This window comes from Monopterus albus, unplaced genomic scaffold (assembly GCF_001952655.1).
Source record: "Monopterus albus unplaced genomic scaffold, M_albus_1.0 scaffold115.1, whole genome shotgun sequence".
Lineage (NCBI taxonomy): Eukaryota > Metazoa > Chordata > Actinopteri > Synbranchiformes > Synbranchidae > Monopterus > Monopterus albus.
Window position 1 is genome coordinate 724,448 of NW_018127995.1, and position 19,337 is coordinate 743,784.

The following is a 19,337-nucleotide window of genomic DNA, read 5'->3' on the forward strand; positions in this document are numbered from 1 at the left end:
GCAGGAATGTGAATTCATGTCAGTCTGCTTCCACCAAGCTGATTTGCATATGAAACAGGTTGAATAAACTGGCCTCTTCTTCTCTGTCTCTGACTATGAGCGTGCTCCCATGAACACCATGAATCTGCTGTTTACAGCAGCTCCACCTCACTCTGTTTACTGCCTTAATCACAGGCTGTGACAGTGTGCACGTTTGTGTGCATGTGCGGGACCGGTGCAGTGTTTTTTTGGGGTGAAATCGGGAAACTTTTTTCCATTAGCTCTGGTTTGACTGCTCCCATTTGTTAGCATAGCATCTGCTGGAAGGCCCAAGGAGAGCAGAGCTATCTAGCAGCTTCTGGGTGATTATTCATGTGGCTGCGCTCCTCCTGGAGCTGCTGCTGCTGCTGCTGTGCTGCTGCTCGGGTCTCTGCCGACTCTCTGCTGTACCAGTTGTCAAAGTGCTGAGGGAGCCTGGCACCACCGTTCTGATTCAAAATGAACAGAACCGCACAGATAAATCTCCCTCTCCATGCAGGGTGGAGGAGCAGACAGACTGCTTTGAATGTAATGCAAACAGTGAATGAAAACCTCCTCATGTTGCTCATAACTCTGCTCTACAATACAGCTCATAATCATGGGGAAAGTGTTCTAAAATAAATCTCCACACATCACATTTGACTTACAGGTACACTCTGTGAAGCCTCATCCTCCACATCACCCTGCAGCTTTAATTTAGACTCATTTACATCAAATCAAAGATAAAACTGGATCTTTCCTCTGATGTCTGAACAGCAGTGCGCATGCTCATGGAACAGAAGACAAAAAATGTCTCTTGCTGTAATAACGCCCCTTGTTCCAGGTAAACTGTGCTACAGACACACTGAACTGTCCAGTGGCGTCCATCTGTCCATTGATCTGCCTGTCCGTCCCAATAACCACTTCAGATCAAGATGTTCCACAGTGCCATTAAATCTGCTGTGGATATTCAAGATCCTCAGACTCTTAAAAGGACCAGTGTTAGATAAAAACGTTGCTCCGTTAAATGGTTAGCTATTAGGCTAGATGTTTATTGTTTCCAGTCTTTATGCTAAGCTAACAAAGAGAGATGCTGTGTTGGTGCTGTCATCTCACTTTCCACATCATCTCCCTGTCGACCACCTGATCTTAACCTCTAGTGGCAACAAACACTATTATTAATAAATAACAAATGGTCTCATTCTGTGTCATTTCAACAAACAGGGAAATTCTTGAAACAGGTTGAAATCATCAGGCTACATAATGTGGAGATGCTTTTGCAGTCAGTGTATTTCAGTTACACAATCACCTACTGATTTGTTTTTTAAATTTAATCTACAAAAATGTCAGAACATACTGAAAAACACTCATCAAGGTGACACAGTTCAAAACCTAAAGAACCTCCGAGAAGCTGGAGCCACAGAACATTTTAAATTTTCCTTGGTAAATTCCTCAAAGGATTTGTTGGGCATCCATTTAATTATCTGACAATCAAATGTTCAATTCATCGCTGAATCGTTTCAGCTCTGAGAACACTGGTCACAGCTTCAGACTGTAAAACGGTCCTGCTTTGACAGAAAATCCTGTTGAATATGAATTCAACGGTTCTGTAAGTCAGACTGATGCTGTGGCCTGATTATGGGCCACAATCAGACTATGTAGAGATCACACACACATCACCACAAACATATCTGTGCAGTAACATACACAAGTTGCTTTCATTCATGCAGAAACAATTACACATAAACATTATGCAGCTGAAGTCTGAACCGTGCACAGCAGCAGACTCATTTACACAAACAGACAGGCGCAGAGCCAGCGACCAGGGGAGGACATCGTTTTATCACTTAGCAGAAGTGTTCATTTATAAGTGAAACCACCCAGATGTCTGCCTCTCTGCTTCTTTCTCTCTCAACCTCCCGCTTCTCTTTCTCTCCCACTCTCTTTATTCCTCTCCCATCTCCAGTAGAAGTGAAATTACTCTCCAGCCAGGCAGCGAGGTCAGAGTGTCTGGCCTCTGTTATTTGTCTTCTTCTCCTCTACAACGTGTGTGTGTGTGTGTGTGTGTGTCTGTGTGAATGTACAAGAGCAGGAGAGAGAGAGTCTCAGCTCAAACAGCACATGAACAGCAGAATTAGTCTGATTCCCTCTAGTTTACAACATCCACTCATTCCATGCTCTGTGCTTTTTGACACCAGTCGGTTCAGTTATGTACAGTACACGGTCGCTCAGGACAACACACACATTCAGCTAGTACACAATAAGTACAACACCTTTTCACTCATGGTTATCAGTCTATGAACATATAGGAATGTCTTGACTTTTGTGGAATGAACAGGTGGCTTTGGCAGGCTGTTGTTTTGGGTTGTAAACAGGAATATAAGGGCCCATAAAATTGCATTGTTAACACTTGGGGGGTATTTACTAAGGTTTTACAGCTCATTTTTGGCATTAAACAGTGAAATTGTGTTCATATTAACTAAGGAGTCTCAGTGGGGTTTTATGGTGGACAAACTGGAGACATGTGGAACCAGATGAATACAGTATGTGTGCTGGGTCTCAGGCAATATGTAGTTTAAGGAGTTCTTGTTCAGGACACAAAAATCAGAGAGGAGAGAATTTTATTCAAACAAATACCCTCAGCGCCTGATTTACCACGGCTCGACAGAGCGACATGGCTGAAAATTCCCCTCCGGAGAAAGCAGGCGGAGGGGAGAAAGCAGGCGTACAGTCTGCGGCCCTGCTGTCAGCGTGGCAGCTGTCCGTCATCTGAGACCTTGTTAGAGTTAGGAACATGTTTGAGGAGGGAGAGGGTGTTTGTAAATCACATCACTCGCCAAGACGGAGATGTGAGGGATGTTTACAGGCTTTCAGCTCAAACCACGCCAGCAGACTAGCCTGAAAAGCGACTTGACTGGCAGCAGACGACGTTTCTGTGACCACAGTAAAGTTCAGTCGCTGTAAGCTTAGACTTTTTTCTACACATCCTCTCGGACCACACGTGCACAGTAGCCTGCAGGCAGCAGATCCTAAATGGAGGGTGATTCAGATGAACAGAGCCACAGCTGCGCTCATTTACATCATCAGTGTTGGCAAATACACTGTTAAGTAAAAAAAGCTGTGGTGCCACAATATTTTAGGCACCTGGCAGTGATTTGTGACAGGCTTAGTAAATATCCCTCTTGGAAGTTGCTCATTAAAAATTGTAAAATTCTCCTTAAAGATCCTCCAAAAATCCTTCTTTGATACCTGAACGAAACAGAGTCAGGTCAGGCTTCAAAATCACATCCCAGCAGCTTGGACAAGTTATTTTAGCAAATAAATATTCTCTAAGTTCATTTCTATCCACCTGTTTTCATGGTGAAACTTTCCACAGAGAAAAGACACAACTAAAGATGATGGAACCAGATTTTTATTTTTATTACAAGCTGACTTCTTTCTTGTGAGCTGCCCTGCTGCACTCACCATCACAGGTCTCCACATTAAAATCACTGTCTGTTATTAAAAAGGTATCAACAGCAAAGAAAAGCTCTATTTTAAGTAGCTTGGTTAGTGAAAATTGCAGCCATCGTCTCCTGCTTATCCAGAGTCCCAACATTCATGTCCCCAGGAATATTTTCCAACTCGTCCTGGAGGATCAGGAGGTGCCAAGGCCAAACGAGACAATCTCTCCATCTTCTTCTGGCTCTACCCCAGGTCTCCTACCAGATCCCTCTCCACCACAACACCCACACCACCAGTCCGCCTGTCACTCTCGTGCTCCAGTTTACCCTCACTCGTGAACAAGAACCTGAACTACCTCAGTTCCTTTACCTGGGGCAGCAGCTCACACCAAATCTGACTGGTCGGTGACCACGGCCAGAAAGATGACAAAAACTCACACAAATTCAAAAAAAGGCCAAATCCCGTGTGAAGCACCAGTGAAGCACCACGAGGTGTCACTGTAGCTGCTCAGGTTACAAGGCACTGCTTCACATTTTACTTTGTTGGAAACATTATATATCTTTAAACCACATGAACAGAAACAGAAGTGATGACTTAAATCTGAAACCAAAAACTGCTTAGTATTAGTTGTAGTAGTATGAGCTTCCTTTCCTCCAGACAGCAGGCACCTCTGCCCCCCCCCCACCTTCTCTCTTTCCTCTTACTGGGCTCTTAACTCATCACTATCCATCAGTTAATCGCTCTGGTGTGTGTGTGAGTGTGCTCTCACGTGCACATGACTTTCCTCCTGTGTTTCTATGTCCAAGCACTAACTGTCACTATATGTGTAGTTTTTGTGTACCTACGGGTGCGTGTAGGCTTTTTATGTTTACAGAAATGCGACTGTTTGTGCCAGTGCTAAACCTTTGACCTCCTGTCTCTGCAGGTCCATTTTCATCACTATTTGAAATCCATAGCAGATCCATTCTGCTGCAGCTCTCTGTCTTCACATTACATCAGCTGAATAAAGCACTCAGCTCGCTCTCTGCCTCGTTTGGCCCCCTCATGACTGATATTCCTCTTAATGGCCACGGTGCTCGATACTTCACGTCCTCAGAGGAGCTGCACATGCAGCTGTCATCCTGCAGCGCTAAACTGATGCCGTGATCAGAGAGGAGCTCATACCTGAGACGTGGAATGTGAGGCGGTTCATCAGCTGCAGATTTCTAATAGCGCAAACCTTTTGGCGCCTCGCCGTCATGGCGGCAGACATGTGTGGGGTTCTGATATGCAAACTGTCAAAGTGTGGAAATCTCATTTGCCAGGTCGCTTTTGTTTGTGGAGGAGGTTTCAAAGACACGTTGCTTCTGTGACAGTGACGGCACTGGAGGACTAACATTAGTTTTTATCCACTGGCTGCTTTTAGACTGTGTCACCAAGGTAGATGGGAGTTCCCTGATAGACTAGTGGTTAGGGCACAGTGCTCCCACCGCTGCGGCCCGGGTTCAAGTCAAGGTTGTGTCAGGAAGAGCATCTGGCATAAAACATGTGCCAAATGTCAACATGCGACCCCTAACGGGAAAAAGCCCAAAGTGACATTCATTCAACTCCTTAAACAACAACTGGCCATGAACCTTCTGTAGATAGTCATGGTCCCAGGAGGACCATGACCATGACTGATTTTTTTAAATCACCCAAAGGACAAACTATATGTTTAGACTTTATGAACAATCATGGTAACGTACGTTCATACCCAGAAGGAAAAACAATGCATGTGTGTTTCATTTTATCAGTGGGGGCTTTGAAGAAAATCTTTCCTTTTAAATATTTTATTAGTTCAATCTTACATGAGGAACCAATAATATTAATAAATGACGCTGTACATTTTAGGACTGTAATCTTCCCATGATGAAAACGGACACTAACAAAGTCTGAGTTTGTGCTTATTTCACAAACACGATGACACTGTCTCAGGTTGTAAAGATGCTTCCAAGTCTGAGTTTGTGCTTATTTCACACTGTCTCAGGTTGTAAAGATGCTTCTACAACTACACACTGCAGCTTCAATCACAGCACCATCTGCCTTTCACGCTGCAGTTTAGCACCAAATCCAACCCCGACACGCTCACTGAGTGTAACCATGTGTCAGCTGACTGCCTGCAGTGTGGAGTGAGGGGTGTAAATGTCTAACCTGCTGCTCTCCCAGCTCTCTCTTCAGCCTGTTCTGCCACTGCAGCGCCTGCATCACGATCGCCTCCCACCTCCTCTCCAGGTTGATTGACAGCAGCTGCAGGGCCTCTCGGTGCTGCTCCGCCTCTGGGCCGACCTCCGCCATGGGGCCCGACTGTCCCAGAGGTGGGGATTGGAGAGAGAGTTTTATCAAGAAAATGATCAAGTTGTGATCATTTCTGTTAACAAATTAGTTTGTTTGCTCTGTTTGCTGGTGTCAGTCAAAAAACCTTTTCTTTAGATTATGGGACAAGTTTTTTTGAATCACGAGGGTCAAGTCCAAGTGAAGTGCTAAAGCCAAAGTCAAGCTGTGTGTGTCCAGCTGTGCTGTCATGAAATCTGTGGTTTCTTTTGCTCACCTGGCTCTGCTGCAGCAGCTTCTGGCAGAGTTTCAGGACAGAGGCCACTCCTCTGCGTCGGGCTCGTACCTCCGAACACAGAGACTGGTGGGCGACGTGAAAGACAAGAGCAAGAAGGAAGAAGCAAGATCAGCAAAACTCAGCACAAGCCCCTATTCATGCATTAGCATGATTAACATGGACAATAACAATAATCCTGAAGAATTTAAGCTCAGCCTGAAACTGTGGCATTAAGTGATGTTTTGTCACAATTCGCCGACCTCAATAAAGGTGGTGACAGCCGTTCACTGTCTCTAAATGGTATAAAATAGCATCTAAAAACTGAATGTCAGTCACCTGTTCTTCCTCCTAGAGTGTTGCAATTTACGGCAAAGTACAGAAGTGCATTCCCGCCGAAACGTCGGAGGGCGCACTATCTACATTGTGAGCTCTATTCAGTTTGCAGCTCAGCATGTGAGAACGCACAGGAATGGATTTGCAAGAGCAGAATCATATTTGAGAGAGAGGGAGGACAGAAGCGTGAGTTAACAGGTGACTTGAGCGAGCAGCAGGGATCCTCCCTCGCTCTCAAATGTGAATGTGCTCTTACAAATCTGTGCCCGCGTGCTCTCAGTCTGATTTGCAAACTGAATAGTGCTCGAAACATGTTCTGTATAATTTCAAAACTCTAGGCACCAACAGAATTTCACACAAAACCCAGTGAGAGCATGTGGGAGTGCAGACTCAGAAATGAGGCGCACATGGCCGGAGTTCTGCTGTCAAACATGTCTGCGTGCTCTCCGATGCTGAGCTGCAAACTGAGTAGCAATGTGCTTTGTGGATCCTCAAACATTTTGGTGAGGATGTATTTCCATAGCCATGTCTACATCAAAACCATAGCGTATACCACCTGCAGCATCTCGTGTGAGCCCCAAATGACACTCACATTCATGTCTACTCGCACAGTGGAGGCACAGTGAGCAGCGAACAGGAAGGAACACCTCGCAAGTGACTGAAAACAACAATCTTCTGTATTGTGCAGAACTGGATCATGAAACCCATGACAGAACACAAGAAAACAACTGAAGAAAATACACACAGCACAAGACAGATCACACGTTTTACATGATGAATTTCCCTATGTTGGTGGAGTTCTGGTTGTAACTAGTGAGGTTTCAGTGTTTTGTTGGATTCCTGTTGAGTGTTTACACGCACAGCCTCAAAAAACTGGAGGAGCTGCCACATGGGCAGAGAAGACAGCTGGACCGATTGAAACGGGAGCGTATCTGTTATACTCCTGCAGCACAGACTGGTTCCTTTTTATCACTCCTTGTTTGTATTTATAAACCTTAAAGCCTTTGTCTTTGTACTATTACTAGTACTACAGCATGTAGCACGTCTGGTGCTTCCGTTATCTATTGCTCAGACGAATCTAAACTCACTGTGCTCCTGTACAGTGAAGGATCATTACTGTCTGATCGCCTGACTACCTGTGTTTCTGACGCTTCAGTCTTTGTTGTAGCCACACCCCCACGCTTCGGTATCATTACTAGTGGTTGGAATGATGAGCAAAAACAGGGAAATGGGACCCAAGTTGTAACAAACCTGAATTATCCTGTGTAGGCACAGTAAGAGACAACAAGGACAAATAAAAGCTAAATGTACGTGTATTCCTTTGTTTCTATTCTCTAAAGTTCAGTGCTGTTAAATTCATAACAGGCCATTAGCATATAGTCAGATTCAGTATACAGATCCTTGATCAGCAGTAACAGGGCATAAAATAAATGACAACAGCCAGTATGCCCCCCCACCCCCCACTGTAATAAATGCAAAAAAGACAGAGAAACACATGGATTGGCAGGGCCCATTAAAAATCGCTATATGCTGATGAGTATCCACACGCAAAAGGTCAGTGAGTGTGTGTGTGTTTGCATGTTTCAGTGTTTACTCATGCAGGCGTGTGCACGAACGTGTCTAGATGTGCATGTGTGTGCAAACATATGCATGTACTTCTGACTGTGTGTGTGTGTGTGTGTGTGTGAGACAGAGAACAGAGGGGAGAGCCTTACTCCTCTGTGGCAGGGACCAAACACGTCCAAGCCCCAAACTACTTATGCTAATCCTGCCTGCTCGCTGAAAAGCACTTCCTTTACATTTTCTTTACATTTTTCCAATAAATATTAAACACTATTACAATGAAATGGGATTCTCTCTCGCTTGCACACACACGCACACACACACACACACACACACACACACACACACACACACACACCACTGCTTTTCTCTTCTTCTGTCTTTCATCTCCTCTTCCTTGCTCTCTTCAGTTTAGCATATTTGCAGCTTGCCCGGTTGTCTAAACAGGAGATGGGGATGCAGAATACAGCAGGCAGGATCAAGGGGACAAGCCTGTGTGTGTGTGTGTGTGTGTGTGTGTGCGGGGTTGCAGATAAATGTATTCCAAACAGGAGCTGTGTTACGTTGAAGGAGGAGGCTCTAAACAATAACAAAACGGCTGAGCGATACTGCGCCAAATAACAGCAGCAGACAGTGGAGCGAGGCCAGCAAGATGAATTAAAGTCGACTGAAGCTGCAGTGACGTTGGTCAGAACTCTAATCTGATCTACAAAGTCTGAAACAACAGTCTGGAACATTCAAAACTGCTTTCTCTTTAAATGTATGTTTTATTGGATTTGTTATCAGTCTGAGCTGGAAACCTGAGAAGGTTCAGCCTTGGATGGTGAAGACAAATGACTGCAGGACCTCATACTACACTGTCCTACACTAGTCACACAACTTGGACAATCCAGGCAGCAAACCTGGCGGCAAACAGGCTGTCAGACTCATCTGAGCCAGGTTTTCAGCCGTTTGTGTCACATGCGTGTTCAATATTAAATCAAGCCAGATGTGGACACAGCGCAGTACTGGCTCACACACCTTCACACATACCTGTGACCCGATGTGTATTTTTAGATTTTTAAGACCAAACTATTTATTTTGCACTCAGATCTGAGCACTGCTGCTGGTGTAGAGCAGCTCCGGCAGAAGGCATCTGGTGTGCACAGTGATGGAGGACTCAAGCTGCTGCTCTCACCACTGTAAAGTGATTCAGATACATCTGGTGCTGCGCTCACTGATGACTGTTTCCTCCGGGTGGAGAACAAAATCAACCAATCAGAGCTTTGCAGGTGGGATTAGGGTGGGGATGTTTCTGTACCAGAGCCAGAAAAGTAGCGACAGCATTCAGGTTGTTTTAAAGTCACCTTACATAAATAACCACGACTTGCACACCAACACCACTTCTAGCAACTGCTGCACACAGGTTATATGTCAAATGAAAGCGATGACAGCAGGATGGATACGCCACAGCCTAGTCGTGGCGACCTTGGCCCGAGGTTTGGCCACTACCAGCTGATACTTATGAGCGGGTTCCATTTGTTTCTCTAATGCACAGACAGGTGACAGCACATTCTCCCTTGACAGTTTCGTGTTATTCCACTGAACAGGCTCTGATGTATCCAGATAATCATTGCTACTGTTTTATGAAAACCTTAAGGCATTCAGAGTGTGAGAGTTCTCAAGAACCATAGAATATGTTTGCTGAGAAACACTGAATGTACATGTAACTTTGTTTACAAGAAATGAGACTCAAAGACACTTTTGGTCTCAGTTTGGCAAAGTGCAAGTGTTTGACTTATGGTCTATATTTCAGTTTTGAGTTACACACAATTAAGTTTTGTCAATTAAAACCATTTCAAAAAGCAGTTTATCATTTTTCAAACCTGTATCATAAATGCAGTTTAGTCAGCATCAGATAGCAAAACTTTTGTCTGAGAGTTTATTTTTAGACCAAGAGAAAGTCTCTATTGTTCCTGCACTGCTGGATTTTATGCACTGATCCCTCTCTCTCCTCTCTTTGTGTGTCTCTTTCTCTTTCTCTCTGGCCAGTCGAGCCTGGCTGGGCCCATATTGACTCAGAGGGCTCTACAGACACAGTCAGACAAATATTTGTTAAAAAGCTTTTCTTCCAAAATGCATGGAAAGCTGTGGAGTGGCCGCAGAGAAAGAGAAAGAGATGAAGGATGTAGAGGGAGGGACGAGGCGGGCAGGAAGTCTGACAACAAGTGTGAGATAGGTCGATGGGGAGGAAGAGCAGAGGCAGTGTGAGGACAGAGAAAGAAGAGAGACAGAAAATTAAGTTACTTAAAATGAAGCTGGGAGACAAGGTAGGGGTAAACAGAAAGACAACAGAGACCAGCAGGAAAAAAACAAGAGACAAGCAAGAGAGGCAGGAAATGAAAAAGTTCAAAAGGGGAAATTGTTGATTTATTCACATGTGAAACTGGGAAACCAGGGTAAAGACTGAAACCTCTGTTGTGAAACAATCTTCTGTACTGGTGAACACCTGAGTGTAATGCCTGGTTCAGACTATACGTTTCTTTTTGTGATGGTCACCAAGTCAGATCACATGATTATAGAGTCAGATGAGGGAGATGACACACTACACGTTGGTGCTCGACAGATCACAGCCTGGTGTCGTTCATGACCTGAAGGTGCCAGGGACCAGGAGAAGAGTGTGTGTGATACTGGCTGCTTGTGTTCAGAAAAGCACTAAAAAAGAAGACGAAGAGATTATATCAGTGGACCCGTGTGTGGATCGCATGAAAAGAGCAGTAGGCTATGTGTTGTCTATGCTTCACAGAGCAGAGGGTAATAAAACCAAAAACTAGAGAGCTAGTTCGACAGAGTAGCGACGTCACAAGGCTGACAGTCAACATGCCAACGTTAGCCGTTATCACTGTGTTGTTTAAAGAATATGGTTCAGTCCATTATGCCAACAATGTGAACAAAAGAGTCATCTGTGCTCCTGTCGGTCATCGTCGCCCACCACGTCGTAGATGATGAAAACCATTTGACATGCCTGACTTTGTGTCGGGACATCATGAGGTGTCCCAGACACATTGGTTGTCCATTACTAGGACAAACTATACGAGATAAAATGGTGGACTGTCGTTTGCGACACCATTTGTCATTTCTGAAGCCCTACAGCCATCGGGTCGGCCATAGGACCATTGTCTATCAGCTTTCACATGAGATTATATAGAATTTAAACAATTTCAGTTGAGGCACCAGTGTCCACGCTGCTTCAGGACTACATCTCAACTTTTTGAAGATGGGGTGGTGTTTCTTTGACCTGTGACTTCCAGCAGTAGTTTGCAGCCTAGTGAAGAGCGAAGCCATGGCACCCACCAGACCGTCTGTTGCAGGACTAGGTAGCTCTTTATGACTCTGGTTGTGTGCTTGAGGTTGTTGTCATCCTGCAGATTGAATCTGGTACCAAACACCTCTCTGATGAGACTGTACGACAATCTAAACATCTAAAGTGCCTAAAATGTTTGTACAGGTTATAGGTTATGTTTGAAAGCACCTTAAGTATTTTGGGGTCTTTTTCATAAGTATGAGAAAGACTGACTATGAGACTGACAGGTGGACCAGTGCTGCATCAACGTTAACGTCAACTCATCCTTAAAGACACAGAGAGGGACTGAGACATCCAGTAGCAGCTGTGAGTAGAAAACTGCTCCTCCATGTTGAAGCAGGCCGACTGAGGTCATTCAGCAAACCAGGGGCTGCTTGAGTTGTTATTACAGCTCTGTAAAGGGCCTTAACAAAAACCAACGATGCCCCATGAATCCTCATTAATCTCCAGGTATAACATTGTTTCAGTCTTCTGTGTACGTCCCTCTATGTGGGTACATTCAAGGTCGACCAACAGGAGAGACACAAAAAGAACAAGTGATGTCTTTATCTCCTCATCTGTTTTGTCACTCAACATCCTCTTTGAGGAAAGGATGACCGACTCGGGATAAACAAAAAGAAGAGGCTTTGCTCTCTGCGCTCTCTAATTCCCCCTTCAGCCTCTTGCTCTCATTCTCCTCCTCCTTGTGTCTCTCTGGCTCGAGCTCTCCCACTCCACCCCCCCACCCCCCAATTCTTAAATCTCCCTCTCCTAAAAACAAAATCCTCTTAACTCTCTTCCACCTCCTCATCTCCACAATCTAATTACCGAGACCTGGCGTGAAGACAGGGATGGTAGGAGAGAGGAGGGTGTAGAAGGAAGAGATAGATAGAGGAGAGTGCAGGTTGTTAGTGTAGTTGCTATGTCAGTGGTTTTCATGACACTAAAGCACTTTGAAATGAGAGCGAGTCAGAGACGGGGACCAACAAAACTAGGACTGGGAAACATTTGAGGTTTGTTGATGCTGGTGCCAATACAATACCCGAGTTGTGATACTGAAATCGAATTGATTCAGTGATCAGCTGTCAGTGCAGACATAAAGGATGATGTTCCTAGTTTAAAAAGAAAAAACACTGCTTGTTCGCATGAGGCAGGACGTGACCAGTAGCCTCCTGTGTCAAACTCTGACACTGAACCATCCACCCCACACCCCACTCAGACAGACAACGGCACCGAGTCCGTCCCCTTCATTAATTTCAATGAGCGGCACAGTGGATGGACTTTTTAGTTTCCTAGTCCCATTCGGATGGATGCATGTCGCAGAAACAGCTGATAAACCACTGTCTGTTGCACTTTAATGGAGATGGGCAAACAACCCAGAGGCACATATACAACCTATCATTGCTACTGTTAAAGTCTTTTCTCTTATAAAAGTAAGCTACAATGTTTGAAAGCACATCTAATAAAGCACAAATCTCACCTTTATGTGTCTTGTCCCAGTGGATTCCGTTGTCTTTTTCTTCTCGTTTTGGGCGGCACTTAGCTAAATAGTGTTGTGGGACCGTATACATCCATGCATTGTACAGTATCATCTTTTAAGTGGGTATTCCTCCTCATGACCACAAGGGGAAGCATCGAGCAAACTGCTGCTTGGTACACCAACATGAGGAGAAAACGACAAACTAATGGGGCTGCCTTCTGTTGTAATGCACACTGGCTGACAAAAAGTCAAATATAATAAAATAAAACAAAGGTTTGACTAAAAGCATCTCAGATGGCTGACAGGTCTCTTGACTAATGATTTGACTGGTCGACTTTCAGGGGCAGCCCTAAGAGACTCCAGCAAAAATCCATATCAAAACAGTTGAATCTGACTTAACGTTTGTCACAGCAACAAGACGTGCACGGAAGCTGCTCCCGCTGGCCAGTCAAATACAAGCAAGTTGCCTATTATTACAGTATATTATTAAAATCCTGTCTTATAATAAAAGTTCACAAAAGCAAATAGAAGACAAAAAATGATGACAGGAGAAGAAGAACAACAGAATAACAGAAAGAGAGAGAGAGAATGATATGACCAAGAAATGAGACCGGGAGAATTAAAAGTAAAAGACAAAGACAGTAGAAAACAACAAGACAAAGTAGAACAGCAGAGAAAGGACGGGGGAAAGAAGACAAGGACAAACTGTAAAATGAGGAGAGACAAATAAAGAGAGACAGGGAGAGAGGGAAGGAGAATTTTGGCTGCTTGCGCAGTGACCCAGTGGATATTTCAATCAATTACCATTAATTAGAAATCTCTGATTAATTCTATTTGTTGATTAAGTCAATTAAAACCACAAGCACTCGTTATCGCACAACAAGCCTAATGAATTCCTGTCGACAATTTGTTCCCACACACATATTCCCTCTGCTGTTGCTAATACCGCCTACAGCTACCCAAACTTTGTCGCTTGCATCTCTCCCTCTTTTCTCTCCTCAGCTGATATTTCTTCCTCCCTGTTTCACTCTTTTCTCCCTTCTCACCTCCATTTGTTCCTCTTAGTCCTTCACTTACTGTCTCCTGGTTGCATCTTCATTTCTTTGTTCTACTTTCATTTCTTCTGTCTGTCTAGATGATTCGGTAAAAATGCTGAGGTTTGATCGGGAGCACCTAAGCACATGTCTTTGACTATGAAGGGTGTTCACTTCCTCTCTTTTAGAGTTTGGAACCAAAAATGTCCTGTCACAACCCTCCTCTAACCTCAAGGCTGAGGAGACACTAAACAGGGGTGATTACCAAATCCACAACCTCCTTGCTAAAGTCTTGAGTCTTATGTTGTGAGTGAAACTCAGATTTGGGTACCAGTAAAGTGCTAGAGAGGGGACACAATGCAGTAAAAGGGATAAAACATCTTTAGGAAAAACTTGTCCGTTTTCCTGTTAGCACACAGCATGTGTGATTAGCTGCTGCAATTTGCCAAAACTGTCCGTAATTTCTCAACACACTGAGCCCTACGTTTTTGCTCCTTCCAGGATGTACAGAACTACTCGGAGATGATAATTACATGTTTGTGTGTCAGCTCTGATGTCGCAGAACCTTCGATGAAAACCACATTATAGTAAACTGAACTCTTTATCTGAGCAGCTTTTCTTCAAAACACACCACAAACACTGTATTTGTGTATCGCTAACTAGAGGAGAGAGCATTCAGTGTTTCAAGAATCTGAGAACCATGTTGGAGGGACATTCTGAGTTTTAGTGCTGTCAGAAAATGTACTGGGAGAAAAAGTAAAGATCATTTTCCTGTAGTTTTTAATTGGGGTCTTTAACTCCACAGTTCCCATCATGCTTTGGGTGGAAAAGTAAGCAAAGCCAACACAAAGTATAATAAAGACATGGAGTCAGTGAGTTAGCCTTGTTTATTTTGCCTGTATTCCTTTACATTTTGGTGATTATTAAAACATTTAAAGACATGCTTCTTTAAGGGCTAGACCAGAGCCAGTAAGACAGAAGAGTTGCAACACAGGGGTCAAAAATGGCAGCAGGTCACGTGACTCATGTTGCATCAAATAGTTCCAAACGGTTGCTTAAGCTCCACTGTTTTCTGTAGGGAACAGCGGGATTTATCAGATTCCTGCTCTTAATGACTTGAACAGCCTCAGTGTTCAGTGTTCTGTTGTTGTAGCTAGCTCAGCTAGTTAGCTCAGTACCTAGCTAATAAAGTGACCCAGGCTGTGAGGGAGACAGTCAAAAAGGTTGGAAAACGTGTTCAACTTCTTACTTTGGAAGATAGCGGCCAAGTCGGCTTCACTCCGTGGCGCTGCCCCTAATGTCGGGAATTATTTGACATTCCCATGATGCACCACCACTGTAAAAAAAAGGTTCTTATAGAGTCAGTGGAGATGTCACCACTCTCATTCTCAATCCACTCTGGGCTTTGCACATACCTTCTTGTGTATGCAGACACAAATGAGGGATGCACACGTGTTCATATTTATCCTTCAAATCAAGGGTCTGTCTTCAGCCTGTGTACGACAATATTCTCCCAGCACTGTGGTGCATGCACAGTGAGGACCGTCTGTGTTCAAGGTAGCAGTAAATATGTCTGTATATTTGTTGACAGAAAACAGCTGCTGTGGTCACTATGGATTCATGACGGTGGTGCAGCAGAAAAAACGTATCCAAACAGTTGTATAAATTGCCTGTGATGATTCTGAGTAATCCAGGTTGTTTGATATACAGAAGTATATTTCACCCATGTACAGGCCTCCTCAGCTGAAGGAGAACTGAAGAAATAGCTCAGAAGGATGGTTAAAATAATCAATAAACAAGTCGTGATATTTCTTACTCTCATTTCACTCCATACAAACATACCGTGCCGAGATGAACATGACCGAGGTTTAAAGGATCCAAACTGTTTCTCTGTTGTCAACTAAAGGACCTCAGTGCCCGCCTCTCTTTTAAAAATCACCTGAATTTGCTTTGATTATAAGCTAGGTATCATTTTATAAGACTCCTTCAGATGGGTCAAACCACATTATGAAATAAAACTTGATGCTGTGCCTCCACTGACCCAGAATCCATCTGTCTCGGGCTCCACAGGTTTTAACATCACATATAAATGGGATATGAATGTCAGCGGGATTCGTTAAGGGCTTTTAGAGAGATTCACTGAAAATGGAAGCAGACAATAAAGGAAGATGTGTCTCTCCCACTCACTTTACTGCTGCGTTGGTGACATTTATGGCAAAACCTGGCAACCCATACACATTAAAATATCAATGCAGAACTCTGACAAAGTGAGAGCTTGAGTCCTAAACTATCAATACTGTTTTTGGCAGCTGATCAACATAGTTCATGTACTCCAAAAAAACACATTCTCCTTTATTTATTCATATGTAGATGTTTGCAGCGCACGATATTGTGAATCATAAAAACTCTCCAGCAACATGCACAGCACTATTCACTGATGCCAGCTGATGGTGTTCCTGTGTTCTTGCACCTCCTGTCCCAAGCTTTTATTTTGACACTTCCACTGCCTCACCAGACTCATCAGTCTAAGCTTAACCACTTTCACCTTGATCACTCTCAGTCTCAATCCAGAGACTCAGGCTTGTTCTCTGCCAGATCGTTTGCAGTTAGGCTCCATGTGAGAACCTCCACCTTGACCATCCTGAAGCTTAGCCTGGCATTCATCTTCCTTGTTACCACAGGCTGAGCGCTCGCCTGTGGTCACTGTTCTTAGGACTCCTCTTCTCCTCAGTCTCTGGTCACGGTTCAGCTTCACTTTCTTGGGTGGTACGTTCACATATGAGCTCTAGTTTCCTCTCAGCAGTTTCCTGCTTGATTTGCGGTTACCACATACATGTATGGACTCAGGTTTTTCTCCTGGCCTGCCTTCCATCTAGTAGTTAACCTTTTGTCATCTGTTAAGGTTTATTAGTTTTGTGCATCTAGCTGTCTTGCCTTCTGTTTGTGGTAGTCGTATCAGTTCAGGTTTGGTTGTGAGAGCCTCATTTCTAAAGTTAGCATTCTAGTTTCTTGAGTGCTACTTTAACCTTTGCTGCTGTGTTTGGCGTTAGGTTCTCTAGCACCGTATCGGTGCTTAGTTTCTTGCCACCCTCTCCTTGTGCCTGCATAGTGTGCCTCTGTTCAGTCAAGTTTCCTGTGTTACACATAAAGCCCTGTTGGTCCCTAGAACATCTCTCTTGCCGTGGTTTAGCATTTGAGTCGTGCAGTTATTACACAAACCACGAGTCTGTAAATAACAGCAGTGAAAACAGACTTTAATGTTGTAAGAGCTGATGAAAAACTTTTCACAAATGTCAGTTTAGTTGTTTGATTAGAGTAAACGTTTGAAAAAATCCACCTCGGTGACAAAATGCTCAGCAGCTTTCATGTGAAAGTCAAAATGGATGCCTGCTGACATCACCAGGCTTATTGATTATTGTAAGTTATTAGCTGGAGCCCTTCTAGCGCTCCACAGGCAGCGACGTTTTAGGGATGAAAGCTTTACTCTTAAAATATTCAGCAGCAGTAAACAAATGGAGGATATATGAAGTCTTTGTGAGTGAAAGCATTTACTGTTCTCACTAATGCAGCAGAGCGAACACGCCGCTCCAAGTTAAAATGCTGCTATCAATAAAATCCAATCTCCTTCTGTCTGTCTGCATTTCGCTGTATATTCATCTTTTCAGCTCTTTCTCTCATCCGTCCTTTTCTTCCTGTCTTACTACATCTCACTTTCCAGGCTGTTCTCTACCTCTTTTCTCTCCCTCTCCACTCTAGTCTCTCCAGCTCCCTTCCTTTTTGCTTCTGACCAATCACACGGTTTCTCTCCCCTCCTTTATGACTATCTCTGTCTCTGTCTTTCACCCTGTCTCTGTGGCTTGTCTCTTCCTGCAGCTTTAGCAGATGAGAGTGGAGTCTGTCTCTGTCTCTATTTGTCGTTCTTCTTCCTGGTGTCTCCAGGGCCAGGTTTAGTTTCCTATCCTGAGTATCATGACTGAAATAAAGATAAGGCTCCGAGCCAGTCAAACATCTGGATATTATAACACACATTAGACCCTTTATCTCCCCAACATTCTCTCTAGTCTGTGCCACTAACATACAATGCACACATTTCATTACCCGCATTTTCATATGAACAATGTGCAGAGAATCAGGTTTGGACATTGTTGCCCTTTCTCTCACGTAGCACGCACCAGGAGAGTCCATCCGTCAGATGCGATCTCACTTACTAGAATATGTTTGGTTAATGTGAGGGGGTGGGACAGCTGGGTTAGAGCGTGCAGGAGGCAGGACATGACACGGTCATGTAGAAATCTGGTCATAAACAGCTGAGTCTCTTGCCGTACCTCCAGTTTCTCTGATGATTTCGGTGTTGGCCCAAATCTCATCGTCTGTGTAGTTAGACATTTTTCTTAGTATCTTTCTGTAAATGACTCGTCCTCTTCACCCTCAGATGTTTGTATTCATCATCATCAACACACTCACTATCTCAGTGTGTGCATGTGCTCAGTCAGACATGACAAAGACCCTGTACCAGGTTTTTTTGAACAAGCTGTATTTCCCATAAAATTGGGTATGGTGACTCTAGCTAGCATAGCGCTAACTGTGCTTTCACTATCTCTGTTGTAGAGATTAATGTCCAGACCAACTGATTCGGACACTTGCCTTCTCACATACAGCTCCTCCGGTGCTGCCCACTCACTGTCATATAGAGCAGTGGTCCCCAACCCCCGGGCCGCGGACCGGTACCGGTCCGTGGATCAATTGGTACCGGGCCGTACAAGAAATCATTAATTATTTCCGTTTTATTTATTATCTGAGTCTGAACGATCTTTTATTTTGAAAAATGACCGCATTCTCTCGGTTACATCTCGGTCACTTGAGCGCCAAAACTGGCTTACTTGTGGGACATGTTTCAAACATTAGTGGGGATTTTGGGTGAGACTGAGCCTGAGCCTTCATTCTCCCAGCTGGTGCACGATCACCTGTCTTTGCTTTTAAAAGAGTTCGAGCGCTACTTCCCAACCACAAAGGACCCACGAACTGCCAAGGAATGGATCCGCAACCCATTTGTCAACAAACCAGGTGAATCCAGCAGGTCTGTGCAAGAAGAAGATCAACTGCTGGAGATCGCAAATGACGGCGGCCTTAAAAGTATGTTCGAGACAACAACTCTGTCAGTGTTCTGGATTAAAGTCATGACAAAATACCCTGAGATCGCCACCACAGCACTGAAAACTTAGACTTTGATGTTATACTCATGTTATGTTGTTGGCGCACTGTTACGAGGAAGCTGCTAATAAAGTTGCATACAAGTACACAGTGGATTCACATGCTCTGGGTTAAAAATGTTTTGCACATGTTTAAATTTTCCAGGTGAGACACACCTCAGAATCCTGCTGCTGGCTGAAAACTGCATACAAACTAGTTTTTCATTCGCAATGGAAATGCGGCATCGTCCCACAACAGATCCACCCTGAGTACAACACTTGTACACTAAACAATATATGACAGTATATAAACACTGCAGGACCCTACAGAACAGATTCTGTTTCCTTCAGGAAGAGCTTTCGTCCTGCCTGATGCCTGCCTGTGCTAAGTGCTCGCTGTAAGCTGTAT

At 44.1% G+C, this 19,337-nt stretch overlaps 1 protein-coding gene across 2 annotated transcripts in view; it reads right to left on the minus strand.

Moving 5' to 3' along the window:
- The window catches only part of akap6 (A kinase (PRKA) anchor protein 6), an 82,609-nt gene that overhangs the window by 12,356 nt on the left and 50,916 nt on the right, over positions 1-19,337 (minus strand). For both annotated transcript variants that reach the window (XM_020611528.1, XM_020611527.1), the window contains exons 5-6: positions 6,008-6,091; positions 5,611-5,763 (exon numbers count right to left, since the gene is read on the minus strand). In XM_020611528.1, coding sequence (XP_020467184.1) covers positions 5,611-5,763; positions 6,008-6,091 — 237 coding nt within the window. The remainder of the gene's footprint in view (positions 1-5,610; positions 5,764-6,007; positions 6,092-19,337) is intronic.